The 25,888-nt window shown below is 47.4% G+C and overlaps 1 protein-coding gene across 2 annotated transcripts; it reads right to left on the reverse strand.

Moving 5' to 3' along the window:
* Positions 1-372: 372 nt before the first annotated feature.
* On the reverse strand, positions 373-23,550 carry LOC118511781. 2 transcript variants are annotated; one of them, XM_036055290.1, is made up of 5 exons: positions 22,383-23,550; positions 5,101-5,364; positions 3,269-5,015; positions 2,048-2,220; positions 373-1,331 (listed from the first exon to the last, which is right to left on the reverse strand). In XM_036055290.1, the coding sequence occupies exons 2-5, from the start codon at positions 5,362-5,364 to the stop codon at positions 819-821; spliced, it is 2,697 nt and encodes an 898-aa protein (XP_035911183.1). In that variant the 5' UTR covers positions 22,383-23,550; the 3' UTR covers positions 373-818. The 2 variants fall into 2 exon arrangements, with proteins under 2 accessions (XP_035911183.1, XP_035911184.1); XM_036055291.1 differs by lacking the exon at positions 22,383-23,550 and adding an exon at positions 6,349-6,457.
* Positions 23,551-25,888: the final 2,338 nt, after the last annotated feature.

The raw sequence follows: 25,888 nt of genomic DNA on the forward strand, positions 1-25,888 counted from the left end.
TATTGAGTCAATATGTTAATTCCCCAATCCGGTCCAACCGATCCGTTAAACATCCTTCCTTACCGTAGTAGACATTATCAATTCCATTGAATTATGTCCTTTTTTCCTCGGCATTAAAATATGCATAGCTCATATTAGCCACACATTAGGCCGTTACAGCTTCGAATGCCTTACATTTGACCGTCCTTCGTGTTTGATCAAGTCCCTCATGAATATGTCAAACAGTATGAGTATGCGTGCAAGATGTTTCGCTGGAAATTGGATTTCTCGATCTCGACTCGTCTCAATGCCCACTTTCTCACACAGACTTTCAATTTGTTCCTTGATAAAACTGTCTTTTCATACGGTGCTAGTAAGAATAAGAGACTTCGATTTCAAGCGTTTTTCTTCTCGTTTAGTTCATCGTTTCGTTCATCGGTGTATTCACTTTTCGCTTATAATACATACATCTGGGGTTTGTTTTTGCTTCCCTTACGAGCTACGGAATTGGGAGGATAAATAACAACAATTGAGCACATTCGAATATATATTAGATCCTCTAGTGTCACACGTATACCAAGAAACAGAAGCTATACATACAGATACATAAATACAGTTTCGCGTCCTACTGCGTCTTCCCTTTCGTTCAAGCTCTAAACATCCCATGCCCAGGCATTCTACACAGGCATTCTAATGGCCATTCTCGAAGGCACGTCCAGGATTCGTTCGTTTCGTTTCGAAAACCATTCGTTCACTCTATGGCACAAGCATTCGTTGGTTTCTTTGCCACTCGCCGTAGCTCGGCTACAGGTCGGCCTGACGTAATAATTCAATCGCCTTCAGACGTAGCTCTCCTGTCGGTTTTTGTCCAGCACCATCACCGGCCCATTCACCGGATCCCGGTGGATGGTGAGCCGGGTAATGTGAGGTGCTGCCGCTGTCTGAACGTTCCCCGTCTGCTGTCCACCTTCGACCGACCCATCCTTCAAGTGTGACGGCCGTGTGGCCAGGCTTTCGTTACACCGTCGGCTGACGTAGGTAATGTCCTGATAATGCTCGCTCCGCCCGTCCAGCGTCCGTTCGATGCGTGCCAACACGGGCCCAATCGTTGTCTCGATTAGTTCGAGCGATGTGCCAGACGATAGGCTACCGCCGGACAGTAATCGCGACAGCACGTGAAGAATGTTTCGAATCGTCTTACGCTGAGCCTCGGACTGTACACCGCTCGGCAGCCGGTCGTAGAACTTTTGGCCGAGCACCGTCACGAGAAAGGTGAGCAGGGGCCGATGGGTGAGATGATGATGGCACTTCCAGTTGGCGGACATGTTGTACAGCGTCGAGGTGAATTGTTCCTGAACGCACGGAGAGGGTGGAAAACAGAAAGAAAAACGGATCACGATTAGTATCTAGCAGTGGTGTCACATGGTAAACCCGGTTTCCCATCGGATTAATGTCATCTCATCAAAAACGAATCAATTCACGCCAATATGTATCCTTTCGTGTCGTGCCGTATCACGGCTATCCGATTTGACGATCCCGGGGAAATCGCCGGATAACACCTTTCGCAATAGGACAACCGGGCCGGGCTACGGGTAATCCATCAATTCGTGTCCTTCAGCTGCTCGGGCGCAATATTTCACACATGGTGAATGTGAGAGAGAGGCTGTACAGTTTGCAGGCACGATAAATTGTATCAAACCAGGACGAAAAGTACGGAGCCGTCTCACCGCATCGATTGATTGGTTCAATCAGCCGGTAGGACAAAAGCCGTATCGTGCGCTAGTTTTTGAACGCCGTGGTTCTTATGGATTGGTGGCTTTTTAGTCACCGTATGAGAGTCCACCACGTGCCGTGCATCACCCTGTGTGACATGCTGCTGCGACGTGTTACGCATCGTTTGTCCTTTATTGCATTTAACAGCGTGTGCAGCGTCGTTACAGCGCAAAAGAATGATGATGATGAACTAGATCCACTAAACGCTTTCCCCCGGAATCGGGGGGGAGATGTAACAGATGAAGCTGTTTACTCCGCTTTATACCGACCCGTAGCCCGCTTCATTCGTACTTACGTAGAGAAAGATGGATGCACCGGGGCCACGCTGTTCCGTGGCCATTCTCAGCTTGTCGACCGTATCCTGGGACATCACCGAGTACACGGCCGTCGGTTCGATGCGCGTCATGTTGTTCAGGCTGGCCGAGCAGAGCAGCAACGTTTGGCAGCAGTTTGTCTTCACGATGATCTCTGCCGGATGGATGGGGAGGGTCCATTCAATTTCCCCCGTGCAGCATACAGTGAGCGGTGATGACACAGCGGTAAGAAAGAAGGAAATAAAATAGAAATTAATACCGACGTTTTCTTCCAACCCAACCAGCGGGATGCAGTGGGAAAACCACACCGCCGGTGCAATTTTCTGACCAAGAAAGCTAGTGCTAGAAAGGCTAGTCTTGTTAAGCGAACTTTTTATCCGGCAATTACTTTACCCCTGCTTTACCATCCGCTTTTTCACCCGTAAACACTAATTCTTCTAATTACGAATTTACAACGATATGGTCCGCTAGCGAAAGGGCAAGGGCAATGTGTGCAGCTTTTGCTTGTGGCTTGTAAACTGCTACATCAGCAACCTTGTGCTGTCGATCTTCATTAAAGTCTTGTATGTTGCGTCACGAAGGAAACTACATTCGACCACAAGCTTCACGGGCCAGACGATCTTAAGAAGCACTTTTCAGCAAGAACTCGCAAATGAAATGCAAATGGTTACGATAATGGTGAAAGTTTTGCACATAAATCACACCAACTTGCCGGCATTGTGCCGGACACGGTTTGCGGCTTTGGTTACGGACGGTTATTGCCATCGGTAAGTGTTGAGTTATTAAAAATACTTTGCGAAAATCTGTCCCAGGCTGGTAGTTTTCGTTATCTTAAAGATGTAAAATTGAATTTGCTAACAATTTTTAATAACAAAATTCATCCAAAAAGCTTCCCATTCCAGGTCTAACACACCAAAGGACAGGGAGACATTCCACACGTGAGGAATTTTCATTCGACAGATAAAAGTCACAATAGGGCCTCCATTCTTGGAATTGGAAGCATATTTTGCCATCCCAGGCAGATTGTTAGCCAGTCAACATGGCAGCAGGCAAGTGTCAATGTCAGATGCACAACACGGTCCTCGGCAGCATGGAGACAAAATCTTCATTCCAAAAATAGTTTTATAATCTGCCACGTGCCAATCTTGGCGACGCCCTGTCCAAATCAACCTTACGTGGAGTCAGTGAAGAGGCTTGCTTACCGGTGATTGCTTCGACGATGGCATGGACGTACTGCTTCAATCCCTCGAGCCGATGTTCCTCACCGTGCCAAGGTGCAGTAATCTGCGTCAACACCGACACCGCCTCCCGCAGCTCCGGCTCGGTCCGGTCCGCATCACCCGCTGCTAGGATATCGCGCAGTACCTCCAGTCCGTTGGCCCTTTCCAGCTGGCGTATTGTTTCCGTCGTCGAGCAGACGGTCGCCAGCGCCCTCAGGGCAAGTGCACGGACGGACGAAAGCTTCGATTCGACGCACACCAACAGCAACACCCGAACCGTCCCATTCGCTATGAATGCGTCGTTCAGTGAGGCCAGTCCACCGTAGTCCAGGTTGGAGAGACTGGCGACGTAGCTGAGATTGGAGCGCAGGATCAGCTCACAGCGGGCACCTTCGACAGCGTCCACAATTACCCTTACGAGGTGCTTGAAGATCAATCGCACCGTAATGAGGAAGTAGCGTTTCACGATCTGGATCTCCTCTTCCACGGACCGGTAGTCGAACGTGTCCGTACTCGAGGCGGCTGCTCGTAGATCCGCCAGCATGTCCGCTAACGAACGAGCATTTTCCGCGAACTTTCTTCGATCCTCGCGCTCGGAAGCTTCCCGTCCGAAGTAATCCGTTCCTTGCTGTTTCCGCAGGAACACATCGATATCGGTCGCAAGTCCATGGACAAACGGTGCCACCTTCTGGTAGATTTCCTTCTCATCCTCCTCGTCCTCCTCGTGATCACCGTTGCTTTCCTGCTGTGTTTGGTACTTTCTGATAGCGGCAAACAGTTTCTCCACCCGCTCGAACGTTCCCTGAAGTGTGGCTACCTTACCCTGCAGATGGCGCAATATCTTCACCGCCACCGTCGACGTTAGTTTGAGCGATCGTCCCGCTTCGGTCGCAATGGATTTGGTTTGCAGTATCGACATTACTTCACTTTGGCACGAGAATCGCAACCCATCCAGCCAACCCTGTACCGCCGGCTGATGTCCATTCAGCAGCGGATTGTCGTAGATCGTGTAATACAGCCCAGCATCACTCACCGTGCTTGAGTTGGTATTGCTGGGCTCGTCGTAGAAATTGTCCGTCCCCGAGGGTGCCACGACGGGCCGGATAGGTGGTGCAGCCCGCTGGCTCGGTGACAGTGGTAACGATCGGTACAGCTTCGACTGTCCACGGATAGGCGTCGAGGTACCGCGGGACGGATAAAGTTCGGAGTACGTCGGGAGCTCTACCGGCTCACCACCCTTGATCGCGTTATTATTGGCATCCGATTCGGACACCGGTTCGGCACCTTCGTGTATCGTTCGATTAAGAATGTTCGACAGCTCGCTGCTGTCCAATGAGATCATCTCCTCACACGAATTGCTTAACTGCTCACTGAGATTGCGCTTCACGCGACTGTTTTTCGTAATGACACGGCCCCTCTTCAGTGACACATTACGTGGACTGTCGGGTGGTTGTACGTCACCGGTCGGATCACCGTACGACAGCCGACGTCCTGCCGGAGCTTTCTCGCCGACCTCTACTGCTGCAGGCCTCCGGATGACTGTTGGAGGGGTCGGTGCACTACTGTTGAGGGATGGTGACCGTGCAAACAGTTCCTCGTTTGCGGTTCTCTTTGGTGTAAGCTTGTCGTCCCCGGAAGAGGACGACTGGCTATCGTTTATGTTGCCCCGCTTCGCCAGACTACCGCCGCCCGCATTCAGGGATGTTTCCGTGTCCGAAAACCCTGAGTCCTTTTGGATATTAGGTAGAAAAAACCGTATAAATAAATAAAATAAGCGCTATTGCAGCTTCTCCGCGTGTGTAAGGAATGCTTACCTGACTTTTGTGACTGGCCGGGCTTCCCTGGCGGTTCGTTTCGGCCCAGCTGTTGGCGCTCGGGGGACTTTTCGCACTCGTTTGCTGCTCTTCGATCAGCTCGTCCTCCTCCTCCAGATCGTGAAAGGCGGGATAGGTGGGCCGCGACATTGGTCCACTGTGAAGATGGTAGCCGTAGGGCCGGAAGCCACCGTACGGTCCGCTGTCCGGTTCATTGCCGAACCAAACTTTGCTTTGTGAGCGCGCAAAGTTGGAACGTGACATCTGCAATGGAAGCGCAACAGTAGGATTATAATTGGGACATGAGACTTCTAACATGAAATGTCGAATAAAATCTTGGCCATCTCTTGATAACGGTCAAGACTTCCTCGAACACACTCGCAAAAGGCTCCTACTCTCGCATCAACAATTACAACAGCAAACGCCCTCCCAAACAGTCCGCAGTGCCCGGTGCCGGTGTACGAGTGAGATTAATTTAATTTCACTCCTGCTGCCGCCCACGGGTAAAGGATTGCAAATATCAAACCTTAGCCCACCGCACCGGTTTAGCCGAAGCGCAAACATATCAACGCCTCCGAATCGGGCAGCCACTCCGCAACCGGAACACTCGCCGATCGGACAAACATTTGGAAGGCAAACACTTCCGGGCGGGCAAAACCGCTTCAGAAAACCGCCCCATTGTGTGCGTCCGTTGTTTGCGTTACACTCCACGGCAGCGCGGGTTCGCGATTCACTTGGCGAGTTAGTACGCGCGCTTCTTGAGTCTTCTGCAGCGTACAGAACGCTACCCTTGGTGGTCCCGTTTGCAACGGGAATAATTTATCCGAAACAACCACAGACGCGCGTACGCCGTTCGAATCCTTCGTGGCGGCAAGATGCATGGCAAGATACCGCCCCATTTCCATTGCGAAGCTCGATGTGAATTTGCATTCCGGCGTACAGTTTTCGTGCGATCTTGCGGGTGTTCCCAACAAGAATCCACCTTTTTTCTAATTCAATTCCGCAACACTGTGGTTTATCTTTTGGGTGATAAATTGTTCACATTTAACATCGCGTGTTACAAGACACTCGCTACCAGACCACCCGAATATTGTTTTTGCAGCATTTGTCCTTTACTTGTGTAACGAATAACTTAACATCGTGACATCGGGACATCCTTTCCACAGGTTCCATTAACTTACAGATAAATTTTGCAACAATTTACATCCCAACACCCACGACCACACGATTAAATTAAGCTTCTTTTACCTTAACTAACGCTAGCGACACCACAGCAAAACACGCTTCCGCTATCGGGCAGAGGAAATTTTAAACTGAAATTTTCACTCTCGCATGCACCAGAATGTTTTTTTCTTTTTTCGTTCGGTAGTTGCAAGTATTGCCGATCGTTTGATAGGAGCAGACGCGCGTCCTGCATCGCCAGGCAAGCTGTACGACGCTTTCCAACGGTCATAGCAGACGAGCAGATGTTGCAGCCGTCCCCTGTTCTTCCATCCCTCTTGTTGTTGCCCTGTGAATAGCACGCCAAGGATGCAGGACGAAATGCGTCCTCATATCCTTGCAGTACAGTATGCGTCCCTGAGGGTGTGTGTGTGTTGATTGTAACGTGTGTTTCCCTTTCGCTTGCGCAAGCAGAACGATCAAGCACGGGGTCCCTCACTGCTTACCCGGGGTCTCGACACAGCCGCGATTTAATTACGCAAGGGACCAGCGGAAAACCGTGCAAAGGGAAACACGGACGTATTTGTTTCCCTCTCATTCTTCCTTTTTTGATTACACATACAAAGCATATGTGTGTATGGGCTGGATTTTCTGAGACTCGATATTAATCTCGGTGCGTTACTGCTTCATGAATTTGGATTTTTTCTTTCTCTCTCTCTCTCTCTGTCCCTCTCTCTCTCTTTCCCTACCCCATCGAACCGAACCCCCGGGTTTGGAAGTGGTTTATTTTTGCCACAAAGGTAAGAGGGGTGGCGCTCTAGCTAACGACTTTTACCGTGCCCGCAAGTCTGCAGCAGAACGAGACCAGGTGAGCACGATCAGGACGTCGCCTGCAGAAGCGGAAGTGAAGCCAGCAAGTCAGCATGGCATGGAACCGTTCTTTAAAAGAAGCACAGCTGATTATTTCGTTTTTGAGACCTTCTCTCGTTTCCTTTCTTTTTTTGAGCGTATGGCCGGGAACAGAGGACGATTTATTTTGCAATGATTTCTAGAGCAGAACGCAGCGATGTTGCAGCGATCGATTCGACACAGTAGCTGTTAATGAAATGGTATTTATTTCCGTTGGATTCTTTTGACATTTTAAATGGAAATAAATGTGCAAAACTGCTGCCGTTGGGACATCAAATTAAAATGGAGAAACGTCAGCAGATGCTCGCAGAACTTCAGTCTGCCTTAGAATTGCTACTGTTGATGTTTATGTCAATATCGCATCTTCACCAGATACATCAGATCTATCAGAGCATCATAAGTTAGCTTCAGTTAAGCTTTTCGATATTTGTTACCAAGAGAAGATCAATACAATCATTTTGCTTGAAGTAGGTTAGAGTGATTAAATAGTTGAACCATATCCTGATAGGGTTTGACTGTTGCGGTGATTATTGTACAGTAATCCAAAAGCTTCAAAAGTTCTCATCGTAGGGAACAGTATCGTGATTTTGCTCGAAAGCGTCGGTTATTGAACATTTGTTGTCCAAGCTTAGATCCAGTCAAGGAAATCCTGTTGCGTTAAACTGCTTTAACAGAATCTTACTCCATGAGGGATCAGTGGACGAAGGTTTCAATCTTTCTCACAATGACACCATGTAGCAAATCAGTGCTAGAAAGCGCCAGTTATTAAAGATTTTTTTAGCAGTGGCGGTTCGGTAGCCGACGCGAAAGCGGCACCAGTCTTCACACGACAGGACCCGAGATCAAATCAGCTACAGGGAAAAGTCAAGCCAAAGAAATGGATAGAAATGGCAGACGGAGACCTCTCGAGGTTGTAGAGTCACATAAGAAGAAAAAAAATTCCAAGTCGAAATCGTTTGTCCTCAGTTGCCTAAAAGGTTGAATGCCAGTCTATGCAATCCTTTTTTGCTTGAATATTCAATATGAAGGTTTTCAGGCATTTTTAATACTAACATCAGATTCAAACGCCTTTCGCAGATCTAGTCATAAAGCACGTCTTCATAGTACCCTTATCATAGATAATCGATTCTCGAGAAGGAAACAAATATTGGAGGGTCCTTCTGTGAAAAAAATCAGAGCACTGCAACATCCATTCCAGGTAATCCCAAATTAAGATTTATGACAAAAAATTACACCACTTACCAGCCTTAGTCAGTTGGAAAGAGTTGTACAAAAAAGTCAGGAAGATTATCAGTAATTTTATCACGGAGAACCAAACTAATGTAATGATAAGACTGATTACAGATGAAAAGCGATGAGTGAAAATTGTATTACTGTTAGCACCATTTTCAGCCATCCCGTCCGGAACGTTAAGCGTAACCGATTAGTTAATGCTGGTGGATCAATACTCTTCAATACAATAACATAAAACATTCCTTCTTACTTTCGCTACCATTCACTCGCTGGAAGTTGTCGACGAGAGTCGAGCACTTCCAGCCATGTGCGAAGTTGCAAATCACCAATTTCCTACACCACCTTAACGCACCACCAACCATCCCACAAATGATCCCAATAAACTACGCATCATGCCGACACCTTTGCGAGACAGAAACGCCCCTGGGGTAACTGTATGGAGCGCTATCTAGCCAGCATCGTCTTCTGCTTCATTTCCACCTTACGTGTGGCGTGTGTAGCTAAACAGACAGACATATTCCCGGAAGCGAAAGTGAAGCTCTCGAGATCGTACGGAAGGCGCAATCGATTCCACGCTCCATCAGCACTCGATGCGCTCCAGTGTCAACGGGTTAGTGGCAGAGCAGCCCCCAACAACAACAACAGCAGCAACACTTCCCAGAACCTTAGAGTCGAGAAAAATTCTTCCTCCATCCCGCCACTGCTGGAATTTCAAAGCGTTTTCCGACCGGTCGACATTCGATCCGGTTGACGCGACCAACGCCTTTTCGCTTCCGACGTCGTGAAACCGTGACACGGGAAAGGGTGTTGCATTCTTCTTCTCAGAAGCATCACCCCCTTTCTATTGATACACCGAAGCATCACAACAAACTAGTCGGCAAAGAATGTGAGCGCACACATTCCTTCCACCACTGCTGGTGAAACCTCCAACCACGAACAATTGCATTCGCAAGTGCATGTTTCAATTGGAAAAGACGGTCGTCTAATAGGAACACTCGTTGTATGAGTCATGGTTTTGCTGCTGCTGCTTCTGCTGATGCTGATTCCGGTAAAGGACAGCGGCACTATTATGCAGCTGCGACAAACGAGAGACCCTTTGTTAGCCCTTATGGCAACCCTGCAAGCCATTTAGCTACTGGCGTAGAAAAGTTTCCATCATCATCAGCAGCAACAATCGCGTAGAGTTCCCCGGACCAGCTCAGAATTCCTGCGCCTCGAGCGAACGTGTGCGGATGTTGTTAGTTGCAGTTTGTTGCTTTTCCTTTACAGCTCAAACCGATCGTCAAAGTTCTCCTCCAATGCCATTTACGGAAGCGACGTACTTAATCGCTCGCTGTACTACGAATCGATTAATGACACTTTATGCGGTAGGTTGCAGGCGTTGTTGTCGGTACTGCGTCGTTAGGCTAAATAGGGGAAACAAAATAAAAAGGGGGGTAGCCCATTCCCCCCATCGAACTTCAAACAAAAACCCAACCCATCGAAAGCTTATCGAGTGCGCGAGTGCTACAAAGTTGGTGGTGAATGATTAACACAAACCGCGCCAGACCATTCCCCTAACAACCTCAATGAGTCAGACCGAATCCAACCGTAAACTTTTCACCTTTTCGCCTGCACACTCAGAATAGGCTAAACTTTTGCTACTAACTGTCAAAACAATGCTTTCAATGTCAAACTGCAGCTGACAGGGCACTGCGTGGGACGCACGATGATCGAAATGAGTTTTGGCAAATGGGTTTCGCCGTTGATGGACATCTTGGACACGGCTAGGATGCCTGGACGCCAAACGAGCTCCATTGGGTTGCCAAAGTTGCGTGAGTGAGTTCTAACAATAGTTACATTTCGATACCAACATAATCAGCATCTCGAGACAAAGTCCGAACACCATTATCATGCCATTTGTACATTACTTCCAATCCAGTCACAGAGCTACAATTTACACATAATCAGTTGGACTTGGCGCTGATGAGTTAGATGTGCTGGAACTTTCCTGCCATTGCTTAATTATCCTCCAGGACATTCTCTGCCGGGGTAGCCTGGTAGCACTATGGACGATAATTTGCTAATAGGATTATTAGTACGAGCGTCATCTCGTACTTCAGTATCGTATGTTAAAGATCTGCCGCAGTTAAAATTCCTTTCGCGTTTACAGCTCACTATACCATTTACCCAGCCCTTGCTGGGAAATCTCTGCCATCGAAAATCCCCCCGCGATCGTTGTTACTCACTCAGGAATTTGGGCGACCCGCCCTGAGCAAAAACTTCAATATCTTTGCTCCACCACTCTTGACGCGCTTCTCTAACTCCTTATGATGCCTCACAACATCATCATCCCCGATTTCGCTTAAGTTTCATAAGCTTCACTTTCAATTGCCACCAGCGGGGGGGGGGGGGGGGAAGGGACCTTGAAAGTTGTTGGAAAAGTTCGCATGCCCCAACTTCACCCAATCACCCATTGCCATACAGGCGAGAAATGTTTTGTCGGTGACGTTTCTTCGGTGAAACATTATCCTGTAAGAGCTTCCAGCCCCACCATTGCTCGCACTGCTTCCAGCGAGTTCGATATGGTAATTAGTAATTAGAAATGTCATTACCATCAACCGCACCCAGCACCGGCGCCAGAGATCGAACAGGGTACAGTTACTGTACTGCCTAAATCATTGCCCCACCACTAAGCCACCAACCAATTAATTGAACAGCGATGGCGAACTCCGGCACGTTTGCGGTTCACAGTAAATATACTACTCGACTCCACGATGCCGCCTTTTTCGAAGCACTTCTATCGTTGACTTCCACCGTTCTGGCCACCGTCTCGGGTGCCTGGGACTACGTGCCGAGCATGCCGGAACGGCTCGTCATCATCGTTCACTCGGCACAGTACTTCATCACTCCGCGGGTCATTGCTGTTGATCGACAGCTCGGCAGAACCTGTTACTGGGCGAGGTGGATGAATTTTCTTTCCACCACCTAGAATATGAACTAGCTATCCATTTATGATTCGTGGTCACACAAAGTCCGCCCGGGTCCACTCGGATGCATCCAAAATCTGCGCCGCACCAATATGAATAGCATAAATATTCATTCCCCAGCTCCCAGCCCGCGTGAATATCAATGAGGAATCCGCAATGCTTCACGGAATAAGTTCTCCGGAACGACTCAAACCCCATTCGAATGAGGTAATGAATAACGATTGTCGTAAATAATTTCTGGCCAACGAAACTCGGGCGCCAATCTAAACTTTGTTCTGCGCGTTCGTAGCAGTTTCGGATTTAAGAACCTACCGAACCGCCATATAAGCGGGATCCATCACGCTTATTTCCTGATAATAAAATGGCGCTCCACTTTAGTTCGTCGACGCCGGCACGTTCCAAGTGTCTAATTGCACCAGCGAACGCGGTGCAATGAAAGCGCCACCGTGTCCGGGTCAATAAAAACAAACCACCATTGCCACCATCCGCCGAAGACCCGCCAAAGATCGGACCGGGTGCAATGGCTTCCTGGAGAGGTGTGGCGCATTCATTACACCTTTTCTTCGAGGCAGGTGAAAGCACGAACAGTGATTGTGTATCTGGAGCAGCAACTTGACTGCAACCAATCATCGACTCGGTGCAAGCGGAATCAGTGAATGGAAGGATATGCATATTTATCGTTATCGTGCACCGTCCCATCCGATCACACCGTATTGATGGTCGGATGATGATGGGCCGTTGGGTGTACTTCGAAGGGACCAAATGATTGGTGGCGAAGGAAATTCTCCGTACCTAATGGGAGAAAGTATTGCAAAAGCTTCAAACGGTCAAAGTCGGTCATTGAAAAACCCGGAGATAGAATGTTTACTTTGTGGGGAAGTTTTCTTTTTTCCTGGAGAATAAATAGGACGTTACATGCAGATGGAGAACTTTTGGTTCTATTATTCGTACTTCGAAAACTTAACTAGGATGATAAAAATGGAGTATATTGTCTTCTGGGAGACTAATCGATCTATGGTGCTTAAACAATATTGTAACGCCATTAAACTCAACGTTAACTTATTTACGCTTCCAAAGTTTCAGGTTTCAATTGATAATGTTCAATCGCTGAACTTGGAATAAAGGAACCGAAGCTCTCTTCAGTTCGATCATTTTTATAGAATTCCATAGAATAGAACCTTAATTTATATACATCTAGTCCAAATTTTGGAGAATCTAGTTGAAATTTCCATTCTGATGAAATTATAATTGAAATACTCATTTGCAACATCGATTCTTTGAAATGGTCCACTTGGTCGCTATTTCCACCAAATCTATAATGCATCACAAATCATCATGAAGAAGGGATTCCAAAAACTTCATAATTTTAATTATTTCCGTCAATAATCCATCAGCGATTCCGATAAAAGCGTCCCAATGATTTACCAATTTCAAGTCGTGCAATAAACACAGTTTCGTTAGAACTCCGGCGCGCACAAAACTATTAGCCGTATAATTGCATCCAAATCTGTACGAACTAATTAAAGCAAACATGTCACCTTTCAGACGATTCACATTGAACTACTCGCAGTACAAAACAAACGACACACAGAAGCAAAACAAAAACAACAACACGAACACACACAAGCCTACCACTCCACTGTAGGAAGCGATGTTTCGCGGAACCAATTGCCAATTACCTTAGCAAAGGGCGCCCCAGTCCGACACGACACTGCGACAAATTCCAACCTTTCGTCCGGCAATTTAGGCGTCCGGCGATCCGGCGCTACTTCGCAAACGTTCTGTCGTTTGCCTACTCTCCTACCACCAGGTGCTTTCTCGGCGAGGCCACGGGGATGGAGTTTTCCGTGAAGGTTCGCCGAGCTGTCCAGATGGCACGGTTGAAGCGAAGCAACAACGGGCCCAACGACTTTGATCTCGATCTATTAATTACTCTCTCCGGAACAGCTGTGAAGTTGTTTTGGACTCCTTTTTTTGCTGCTGCTGCTGCTGCTGGTCCATTCCCGGAAGGGACACACTCCAGCACACGCTCTCGCTGTGTAGTGTGCCGGAGCCGCGCGAATCCCGACGATTCAATCGAAATCAATCTAAATAATCCAAGGCTTGACAAAGGTGCGGAACCTTCTTTTTTCCCACCCGGGCGCACCGAAACACGTCCACCGGAAAGAATTTAATGCTCACGATTTGTAGCGATCGAAATTGGTCTTTTAAAGACCTGACCTACACGTGCCGTGACATCCATTTCACCGCAGTGTCCTGAAGCGTTCCGTTGCTCGATCTCCGAAGCTCTCGCCACACGCTCTCAAACACGACCCGCACAAACGATTCTGCCGACGAAAGGAATTCTTTCGTATTTTTTTTTTCCTGATCTACCCTACTCCAACTCCGGTGCCCCTATCGGTATCCAGAAATCGTGCCAACTTCTGCCAGTGCTTCCAGAAGGTACACGACACGCTAATAGCCCTCCAGCTTCGCCTGCTGCTTTGTGACCGGTCGGACCCGGTGTTATATCATTAGGCGCTATCACTCATCGGGGCCCTCCACACTTGACGACCCGGCCGCCAGTCGACATAAACCACTTTTAATTCCTTCGGCTCGAAGTGCCGTTACCGAAGGAGGGGGGGAGGGTGTGAGGAAATTTTGCGCACCACAGTGCCGAAACCGCTGACGAACGGCTCCTCTAATCACCGGGAAGTTACCACGCCACATTGGACGATATGCGCCATTCGGACGGATTTGCCTTTGGATCGCTGCCGGCACTTCAGACATCGAGAACCCATAGCCCAATAGGTACCGATGGGTAATTTTGCTCCGTAACGACTAATACACACACAAACCTATGGGGGGGATCGTTCCAGGCGTACGGCGTACATTCCAATCTCGACAGCATAAGTACCGAGGAAAAGCTCGTCCATAGGGCACACCACCCAACAATGCCTACAGGTGATGGTTTGTTTCGAAAGAGTTGAAGACTTTTGTTCTTTTCGGTGGGATGAGGAAGGCTAACTGTTGATCCTCTCGCACTCCATCTCGCTCGGAGCTGGGTACGGAGCTCCGTCTTGGCTGGTTAAAATTCTGCAAGCTCGCTCGAAGATGTCCCGAAATTTGTGCCCACCGCAAGTCATCGCCGAGCTCGGGCAGAGCGACCCAAACCTTTGCTCGGGCTCCTCGGATCTCGTAACAGTTATCCATCATCGATCAGCGTATCGTGCCGCTTGACGAACGATCGCGGCGTACGGAGTGCTCGAGAGGCCTTAAACGGTACACATAAAAATTGAAACCGAGCTAGAAACATCACCTCCAGCAAACAGGGGGGGTTCCTATTCACCGAGTGCTCTCCATTCTCCACGCAGCAGAGAAACATCTTCGGTCTTACCAAGCGATCACTGCCGCGAGAACAACTCGCGAAGAACGGAATGCAACGCCCGCAAAAGAGCATTCCGTTGCCTTCTGCCGTGTCTACCTACCGGCTCGGGGAAGACCTTTCTTTCCTTTCGTTAATTGTTTAGCGAGACGGTTCGTTGGGCTGTGATGCCTCTTGAAATGTGACTTGCGGATGTTGCGGACGGTAAGGCGATGCATACACACAGCATTCCAGCGCACATGGGCACGGCTGCTTAAAAGGATAGGAGATCTCATTCTCATCGCCCCATTTTGCAGCTCCGGAGCAACGTGTTTAGAATGGCTTATGTTTCGTGTGCCGTTTATTTTTCGTTCAACGGGAACCGATATCCAAGGTTCTGAGAAGCCAGATGAGCGGGAACCGTTAGGGAAGGAAAGCCCACGCACGAACGGTACGAAAAAATGCTAACACAGCTAATTCAACGATTAGCCATATTTGCATACAGTACTTGCACGTCAATCAATATTTTCATTGCAGGAATTTTAAACAGCACGATTGTCCGGGAGGGAAGATTAGCACAATCGATGGTAATGGTAATTAAATTTACAAGTCTGCAATGACTTTTTCCGTTCGTGTTTGAGTGGTTTATAGTGATGGATGCGTAGAAATTTGAACAACTCAGCTCCAAGTTCATCTGCTCCAATTGGCTCTCACTGTAACGCCACTTATCACGCAGCAGCTAATAAAATACCACCAAAGCCACCAATCGTTTATTGTTATACCGAAATTCTAACCTCAATTGTTTTATGCTGCAAATCAACATCCACGCTCAGGAATCTACCCAAACAATCCTGGTCACGTTTATGGCTCACGCACTCGATGAGGACTATTGTGGCGTTTAACAAATCGACCAATTTCCCCCCAAAACCCCAAACCTTTTCCCCGGTACCCAGCTGCCCAGTTGTCTAGTTACACACCGAACTAAAAAAAAAATCTATTGCCTCATAATAACAACACCATGTCAAGCTGGTTCATTGAAAAAAGCGGTCCGGTCTATAAAATGCTGGCAGGGCACGCACGACGAGATGTTTAAAATTCTAACCATAGGTTATAGACGAGAATTGCTTTGCAGCCTTTGGTACGTGATCGGATTGCTCGTGAAGCATGGCCCACCCCATTCTAGGCCGGCGTGTATTTTGCTTCTACCTCCTTTCTCTCTATTTGTTACCTCTCCCATTATTCTAACGCCACGAACTCGGCTCTGGTACCTACTGACGGGCTGGATGTGACAGGGATGCCTGGACAGGGAGGGGTCTTGTCTCAGAACTCGCGACAAGTGATCAGCTAATTTTAATTCCCCACTGACAGATTATTCAAATTTTGTTGTACAGGGAGCCGGGGACGTGGAGCTGGACTTGCGTGGAGTGGAAGCTGCTCTCCACACACCACTCTTCCCGCTGCCATCAAAAATCAACCATTCAAAAAGGGTAAACACACACCGCTCGTACAAAACGCCTCCTCCACGGAAACTGTCAACTAAAACTTGCGTTGTTCTCGTGTTGAAGGCTTTATTAGGGGATTTGAAGGAGCTGCACGGTGCTATGCTTGTGTGCATGGGTGGTAAGAAAACTTTTTAAAGCACACGTACACATCATGGGGTTCAACGGCATCTTGCCGTTCAGGTGACATTGATCCCAGCGTCTTGTGACGCGGGCCGTTCATTATCAGACCGGGGCCCGGTTGCCCGTTGGCTCTCAACGACCGATAACGTAACAAAGGTAGCGCAATTGTGTTGGTAAATCCAAACAAATGACCTAATGCTGCGGGTCAATATGAGCACACACCCCTATTTGTGTACCTTGGAATATGGTCAATATGGACAAGAGGCAGGTCTTTGGGTGAATTCAAAGCTAGTGCACAGCGTTGTCTTGATGTGGTTCAAAAGACCAGCTGATCTTTGACGACATACAAATGGGTACTAATTGCAAGATACGGTTTCATAACTTCATCCTATACTAACTCTTGATGTTATGTTATTAAACACGAATTTAGCGACAGAATTAGCATAAAGAACTTTAGACATTCTTAAGTAGAGTTTCAGTTTATCAAGCTATCTCTCATTTAGAAGAGATCTAAGACACCATGATTTAAAAGCTCTAGTCTATGTGGCTCATAGAACTTACGATTATTATCATTATACCCATCATACCTTTAAACAAAACAAACAATTCGATCTAAACATGGTTCCGAAATAGCTTTAGGGTACTGGAGGGCAAACGGGATTTTGCTCAAATAAAATATTAAAATTAACAATGTACAGTTACGGCACAGAGTCATCGAGTCCCCCGGAGGGAAGCTAAGGGATCACAATAGAAGCGTACGATCGACTTTGAGGTAATAAATATGTCGCCAACCCTGCGGGGACAGACGCGATGGCTCCGTAACGACTGACACTGACCGATCCCGATGATGGTTTTGCGCCGTTGTCGCCCGTCAGCGACCGGCGGGTGGTGGTAACTGGTCTAGACCCTGCCAGATATCTTTGGCCATAGTATCGGTATCGTTCCATCAACCGTGCGCAGCTAATGGCTAGGCTGGTCACGTTATGCTGCCGTACAGCTTGTAGACAAACCATATTTGTTTTGTCAAACGGCCGAGCTTACTTCGCGTTCTTGCCGCGCGACCGAAGCCGAGTCGATAGCTTTCTTCGACCTTTGCCGTAACACATTCTAGCGATCGGGCTTTAATTATGCAATGCGGACGCGGTCCCGCGTTGTGGCGCGTTCCGTTCCGATTACGAAAAACTATCTCCTATGCTATCCACCCCGAATGGGATCCATCCAATTCGGCACCCCGACTTCTCGACTTACGCGACGATCTCGCCGTGCACGATCGTTTGGGGAGTAAAAATGCGTTTACCTTCGCGACTCGCCCTCATCACAATAACCATTCACTATCCAGCATGTATATATTGATTGCAGTTTGGAGGGCAGGAGGAATCAAGATGAAAGCCGAACCGAACTGCCCCAAACTGGTCAGAAACCATTTACATACTAATGGTACGTAATGAATTAAAAATCGGTCCTGTCTGGTGTGGAAGGTCTGTTTTAGCCTACCGGAGCTGTCACGATGGAAGATGCGGGCTGTTTGGGGGCCTCACTGGTTTTTTTTTTGGGAAAGCACCGCTAATCGGAAGTTTGCTGCGCACTGCGGGAGAAAGGGCTCGAGCATCGTTCTGATCGCCGATGCGCGATACGAAGCAACGATGGAGCAGCGAAAAGGTTGAGAAGAATTTGCTACAAATTTCATCACGCCAGCTGGCTCGCCGAGAGTTGAGTTTCATAATCGTTGCCGTAATTAATTGAAGCGCATCTGAGACGATAATTCTGATTATGAAAATGGGGGAAAAAACCCGCCGTAAGAGTGGAATGGAACGGTAGACAGTTAAGGTAGCATCGTATCGCTGAGAAGAATCTGCTTTTTACTTGTTCTTGTGTTCCTGATTGGAAAGTTTTTCTTATCGAAGCATCATCGTACTATTATGTAGTATTTTTGATAAGAAAGATTGAGCACAATATGTAATTAATGAGTTGATGTTATTGCTTTAAAGGCATGCCCTTAATTGCTCAGATAGATTCAGAGACAGAGCTTCTTACTTAACGAGAATACTTGATACTACTTGAAGAGCCGGATAGATGACGTGCGTCTCATATCTCTGAAATATAGCTATGAACCTCTACAAGTTGTTATTTTAATCTCATCAAATTAGTATTTATATTCGTTCCAACCATCGTTATTTATAAAAAGCGACCTCAATGACATGAAGCACCCACTTTCACAATTTATTACCAAATGTGATGCTCAATCATATTGCGTCGTTGCGCCTACATCTCGACCCGAGTAAAAATTATGATTATGATCTTTGTCCCTCCTCCCTCAACAATGTTCCACGTCATAATTACGAACCTTCCTTTTTCGGACTGCCCCATTGATAAGCGATCGGTTCGCAATCGATCGATGAGGCACATTGTTTAAATATAATCGACGAATGCAAATCACCACGGCCTTTGCTGCAACCGCTGCACTAACGAGCCACCGTGGTGCGATGTGGTCGGTGTGTTGTCACCACGTTAATAACCAAACATTTATCATTTAACCATATTTTGCTTTTAGCCACAATCCAGCCTTGAGATAAACGAGCCTGGCAGACATTGAAGCACGCGCCCATCTTCCCACCTTGACACAGTTCGATCGAGCGGCAACGGAAACAACCTCAAAGCATGTTCGCCCCCCAAAAAAAACCCGACCGGCGAACGATGTTTGGGAAGTTCTTACTATATTTTCTCACCTATCGAATTGAGGCCTCCCTACGCTAGCTACGTAATGGGGTCAATAAATGTGACAAATGAACAACCTCGCTGGCGATCGATGTGTAATGAATAAACAGAAGAAAAGTAACCGAAGCTGGAGCTATGCAAATTCATTGACGTAACAGAAAAAGCATTTAAAAAAGAAGGAATAGAGAATGGAGAACGGAATATTCAAAAAAGAAGATGCGTTCCATGATGGTGGTTTATGATCTAGGGACCACAAACGGTTTCCACTCGACAGCTGTAACAACGCTCCGATAGCGTACCGAGGTCCCGCATCGCTACCATAAAGTCCCTCCACCGCCAGTGATGACAGCAGGACGCGCTCACTATTGTAACTGTCAAAAATGCACCCTCATGCGCCCACCTACACATGAAAGCACTCACCATGAGGGGGGGTGAGTTCTCAGTTCTAAATATATCCCACTCCGCCGACACGCCAACCCCAAAAAGGACCTCAGTGTGGAAAACTGGTAAGGACTTGCACATATGGTGCCACACGCTACACGATCAGCCCCTCGGACCGGTGGCTTCTATCGGCCGGAAACGTGCAGCGCGTATGGCACGCGTACAGATGTGCGCATCCCTTAGGGCGGATAGCGATCGTAGCCCTTCGTGTACGGTTACATGCGCACTGAGGCGGCACCATCGGCGGAACAGAAGCAGATGTACGGACGGGTATTACCTCCGTTACTGTAGGTGACGCGCTTATTTCTGTGTGTGTGGTGCTGGCTTCCATAGAAACCTCTTGAGCGATGAGGGGAAAAAAAGACACAACCCAATACAATTTAATTAATATGTACGGAGAAGCTAGTTTTTTTTTTTGTGTGATCGCTTCCAACATTGAAGATCTTGGAATGCTGTACTTTCAGATTCCGAACGCGGTTCAGACGCGCTCGTCCACACCTGGACATCAGCAGTGCACGATCGCTAATAAATATCATCAAACATCGACGATAGTCATCGCCGTGTTCTCATTTACTACAGCATATGCTCAGTTCACAGAACCGCGCAGGAGGTGGCATCTCCGGCACTGAATTATGCATTACATACGCGCCAGCTTCCACCGCAAACGATGACCTCCGGTGTGTACGCGTCCTGCAGACCGTAGTCGTGATTACTGTTTTCGGTAAGGAGATGCCACCGACAGCAACCTTGACCAGCCCCTTCACAGTGCACGGTTACAGCTGCCACCGCCGTTAAGGGAAAAGGGAGAACCTCTTGCGCCGTTTATGGCATTGTTGAAGTCGTTTACTTTTTTCCTACTTCCCTGCCGTGATGGGGCTATTATCAAGCAGGGATGGTGCTCAGCCCAGGTGCGAAACGGCGATGGCTTCATCGACGGACCCGAACGATAACCTCCTTGACAAGGTGATACAAACCGCCGTACATGAACACTCCAAAACAACGCTCCACCATCAACCCGATACGGTAGAGAAGCTGTTTTTACCCCTGACACGAATTACTGCTTCAAACTGCACTATCTTATCAAAAACAGCCCGAAACTGCCTGCCATCGTAAAGGTTTCACACTTCATTCGGAAACTGGTGCGCTCGTTGTGCAATTGAGTTTTTTTTGGGGGGAAGAGTTAGTCGCCGCTAGCCGCCACGAGGAACTCCCACCAGGAAAAGGTGATGGTGGTTTTTGCACTCCGATAAGCTCATCAGCAGAGTCCAGACAGCGGTGGGATTCTGGAACATCGAGTGCGTATGTTTGCAAAAGATTCTACCCTTCCCATCGAACATCGCGTGTTCAGAGTGTACGGAGACATGATAAGGTCGTTGTAACTGATAACCATCCAACCTGTCAAGTGATACAGGGCCGACCCGGGGCGGGACCCGGTCGCATAAAGCCAACACAATTACTCGTAAGCTCAAAAGCTCGCGATATAATGCTGATTTAGCAGAGCATTAATTTTCCGATACAAATTCTGAAACCGCTAAACCGACACCGTTGACAGACCGACTCGCCTCGCCTGTCAGCCGACATGAGAGTTCTGATTGTTTCGCTCGGAACAGCCGGATTTGTGCTGACTCGTTTGCCGGTGGTTTGCTCTGCATTGCACTGCACTATTCAAATCGACAACATAAATAAAAAAAATTGCTCAAAACATTATTGTTGTATGGCACTCCAGTTGTGCCTGGTGCAGAAATTGAAAGTCCGATTGTGTTTTCACCCCATTCTTGGAAAGCTACATTTTGGGGAAGCTAATTGAGCTGCCTGCGTGTGTGGTAAATATTGATCCAATTTAATACAGTTGTTAATTATGCTCGTTGCGCACCGGTTGACTCACTAATCTAGTGGATTATTTAAACAGCTAAAGGATTTGGGTGCCAGCTTTTTGGACAGAAAACTTTACTGGTTAAAGCCCACCTCGCGAACCTTCTCCGAGCTCGCTAATTTGACCTTCAAAAATTCCACCGTTCTCTGGAAACGGCATTACTACTACTTCTATAACTCATTCATCAAATACTGAGTCAAGCTATTTTTACGGGATGCCGGGACTGATGAATCACGAGAAAAACACTTGTATCGCTTGTAACCTCCGAGAGCTACTCTACCTGTACTGCCTATCGTTGAATCGAGCCTCGACAAGACGCCACCGAACATCGACGACAACAAGCACAAGTGTTTACGGTGGTTAAGCGAACTTACGAGCTCACTGCAATATTTTTTTTCGCTGCTTACATGTTTAAGTCACACATGAATCATAAGCCATTCGGTGCGATACCGCACGGTTTGTGCTCGCGTCTTTCCACATATGAATTGCTAATTGTTTTGCCATTAGCGCTCCCTGCAGCCGTTCGTGGTGGAAATAATGCATATTTTAGCAGTACACGTACGTCCCCGCGCAGGGACACACGGTCAAGGGCAACCGACTCGACTCGGGAACGAGTTTCTGAGGTGCGGTGGCTATATGCGGCCTATTAGCCCATTAGCTTGCCCATTTAGACGGTGCTGATGCTGCTTCGCTCTTAGCGGTACAAATCATCACGATCGATAAATCACACGTGGATCCCTGGTTCCGCTGCGTCATATTCGTCTCTCCGGACTCACTCTATCGTGGATGCTAACTGAGGTGGCAGGAAGTGTGTAAATTATGAACACAACCGCCACGATACGTATCTTGCGTACTACCGCCCGATGGTGAGATATAATTAGAATCGAACAAGATCTCGCCGTATCTTCGTTGCCGGTCTAGCCATGTTTCCGGAGATGATGTCCGATAGGAGATCGGCGATAGTTCTTGTTACGGTTTTTTTTTTGTTGGCCTCCCTGAAACTCTTCTTTCCTTACCTTGTCTTATAGCCTGCCCTTTTTTCGGTGTTGGTCGAAGACCTTTAAGAAGATTACGGTTTTGCTCGATGTCCCAAAGTCTCCGGAGTTGAATGAGCCGTGTGTGTGTGAAGAATGGGTCCCGGGGACTTGTGTTATTATCCAGCCGAGAACAGCATCAACAGGTAGCACGCATCGAAGAAGACCCAAAGTAACGTTATCTCGCAGGTAACCACACTATGGGTCCGGGTCGGGATGGATGGCTTCCTTTTTGCCGGGTGTGATTCCCGATCCCGAATCTGTGCCTCTCCAAACTAACTTATCGATCGATTCTATCAGCACGGAATCAGCAATTCGTTATGTCATAAAATGCGGGCTTATGATCAGCAGCAGCAGCAGCACGGAGCATCAACACAATAGCGTTGCAATAAAGACCACAACGGAAGACCGCACAAACACATCACATCAACGGAAAACATACACAATTGGCCCGCCAGCTTGGGGAAAAGTGGCACAGCAAAACACAAAACGTGACCTGCGCCAAAATTCGCTAATAGCTGTCAAATTGGGCAGCTTCGGCGCGTTACTTCACAATTTCAGTGCCGTAAACGGTTTGCCCAGCTCGTGGCGGGGGGACCTCAGCAACGCCTAGTGCTGAGTCTTCCGATTAGACACTTATTCTCGCATTCCCGCATACAAAGTAGGACGCATACACACACTGTTCACCTCCACATACACACACACTCGGCAGCACAAAATCGCATGGAAATTGGCGACCACACATTCCTTCACGCGATCGCAAACTTAATGATGACACATCGATTTTACAATTAAATCCTCCTGCGCGCCCCACCGATATAATCCCGCCCCGGCCGAGTTGACTCAGGCTGACCGGGAGCTTTACACCTTTCGGCCACTTTACTTCCGTTTGACGGCACAGCACCAAAATTGAATTCCACACCAACAAAAACAAAAATGCACCTCAATGTGATCTGCACCTCTTACGATCGCACCCTGCTATTGCGGAAGTTTGAAGCCCATTTCGGGTTCAGACCGCGTGTGCCATACCAAAAACTGCTTCACTACGATCACTCGGACGCGTGCATGCGGCGTACCTTTGCTGTTCACTACGCGCGTACCCTTCACTCGACGGCATACGTTCACGGCGGTCGGCTTCAGAAACACGAATAAACGGCAGGGTAAACAGAAACGCTCAAACCACCCCTACGGTGGGCTGGCGTGACGGTGGCTCGTACACGATCTAAGCCAGGTGTCGGCAAACGAAGGCTCGGTGGCTGGCTAGCAATTGCTTCTGGTTCTTTGGCGACAGTAACGAGTCCCTAGCACCTCTTTTTGTCGAAAATGAGTCTTCTAAAGACTGGAATGCAAAATTTATCATAACAAAGTCAGAATCCAGTTTTAGAAGAATAAGTACAAATCCTATTTATTTTTTTATAATTTAGTATGACAGCTCAACGCCATATTTTAAGGAATGCTTCACAAATATCGTATAAATATCCCAAGGCATTCCCACCTAGTATTTTGCTTACTTTTTATTAAATAAAAAAAATTATCAATTGTGCTAGTCTAAAGTGATCGAAGAAAGTTAAATAAGTAATTTAAAGTTGATAATTTTTAAATATAAAAAAATCGTCTGCTATCGCACTTATGTGGCTTCGATGACGTTTTTTCCCCAGATTTTTCACTAGACAGTGAGATTTGCGTACCTTGAAAACTGTGTAGAGAGGGTTTGTCGAGTATGTAGAAAGTCAACAAGGCATATTAAAAACTTAGATGAAGTTTGTTAAATTTTTATTTAAGTTATCTTTATCACATTATTTAATACTGATTCAACCTAGATGCTTGCCGACCACTGATCTAAACCGACGACGCATCGGGCGGCATTCGATTGCTGATTCATCCACGCGTATGTTACAAGGGGATGGAATGTGAATAAGCCATGCTGCCAGTGGCTTCAGTTGGGTACCGGCACGATCGCATACCAAACAGCTGTGCGCTAGAACAAAGTGCCGAGCGATCTTTACCCTGCCATGCCCGTTTTCCCAGAGGGTTGCTGCAGACGTGCGTGTGTCCCGCAGTTGCGGAAGGATCGTGACCGTGCTGCGATCCTGCACGATGACGTCATGGCGCCGTGCGCATACGGCTGAAGTAGGGCAAATAAAACGAAAGTGCGTGACGCAAATCCGTTGGGATTTAGCGACCATTTGTGGTGGTTGTAGCAGTATCTTAAACTGTAGAAATTAGATCGGGGGAGATTCACACATTAGTCGGATTCTAAAGAGGTTTTAATTGATGGAGATGTATCATTCAAGAAAATAATTTTATGCGGTCTAACACACATATTTGCAGTGAGCAATCAAGTATGAATTTGCTGATGATTTACCTTTAAATCTGTTTGATTTCTTGGACTCGGAATTAATCACTGACCGTGTTTTAACCAGTACAAGTGATGAATAAAATACAACAAGCATTCTTTTTATTAATCTATTTGGCTAGTACAAAAGTCTTTGCGAGTCTTATCTGTGTGCAACATACAAAAGACACATACACAAAAAAGACCTTCCATTATTTTATTCTCCAACAAAAGCCACGTAATGTTTAGCATCAACCGGTAAATAATATAACGAAGAATAACTGCTCCACTATCTGCAGACGGCCAGCTTCGCGACTACCGCTTTCGCTTACATTAATCTTAATCTCCGTTCGATTCAGGATCGATTTTCTGCCTCACCCGCCCGCCAACGCTCAACATCACCAGCTCGGGTTCGGGTGTATTATGCTACGATGGAACAGCATAATAGCACAGCACCGGTGTCTACTAAAAAACGCTTCAGCCATCGTCCGTCCGACTCATCGGCCGCGTGTGCATCGCACCGCGAAAGCTACAATTTACGCGCCTCGCGGAATGCTTTCGGAGTGCGGTCGAGATTCTTCAACCCGCACACGCGTGTGATTGAACCCCACTCGTGTAATAATAATGGTTACCCTTTTTGCCGGCTAGTGTACACTCGCCTCACGGCCTTTTTGCTAGCCGGACCGGGGTCGTACACGTAAAAGGCATCGAACCGTGAAAACTTCATGCTCACCCTCAGCACCCTCGGTTCGGGGGTGCGTTAAGCCGGTCTGGCTAGATTTCGGGGCCTGGGGAAAGAAGATTAAAATACTGGCAGTCCGGGAGCTAGCTGAAATCCGCAGTATCGCAGGATTAAATTACGGTTTGTCCAGCCGATTGTCAGGGACGGTGACAGCCCGGTAGAACGCGCGCTACTATGGGCTGCCTTGTGGAAGAATTGTAAATTTATAAATAAATTAAATAAAAGTTAAGACACCTATTTTTAAAAACACATTATTATACAAAAACAATAAACAAAACAAAGGAACAATCAAGAAGACATTTAGAGTTTAAACAATGAATAATTAATAGGGAAAATCATAAGCACACAATAATCCAAACTAGTCTAATAAAAATGATCGCCAAGCATAAATCATTAATCAATCACCTTAAA

This window comes from Anopheles stephensi, chromosome 3 (assembly GCF_013141755.1).
Source record: "Anopheles stephensi strain Indian chromosome 3, UCI_ANSTEP_V1.0, whole genome shotgun sequence".
In the NCBI taxonomy this organism is placed as follows: Eukaryota; Metazoa; Arthropoda; class Insecta; order Diptera; family Culicidae; genus Anopheles; species Anopheles stephensi.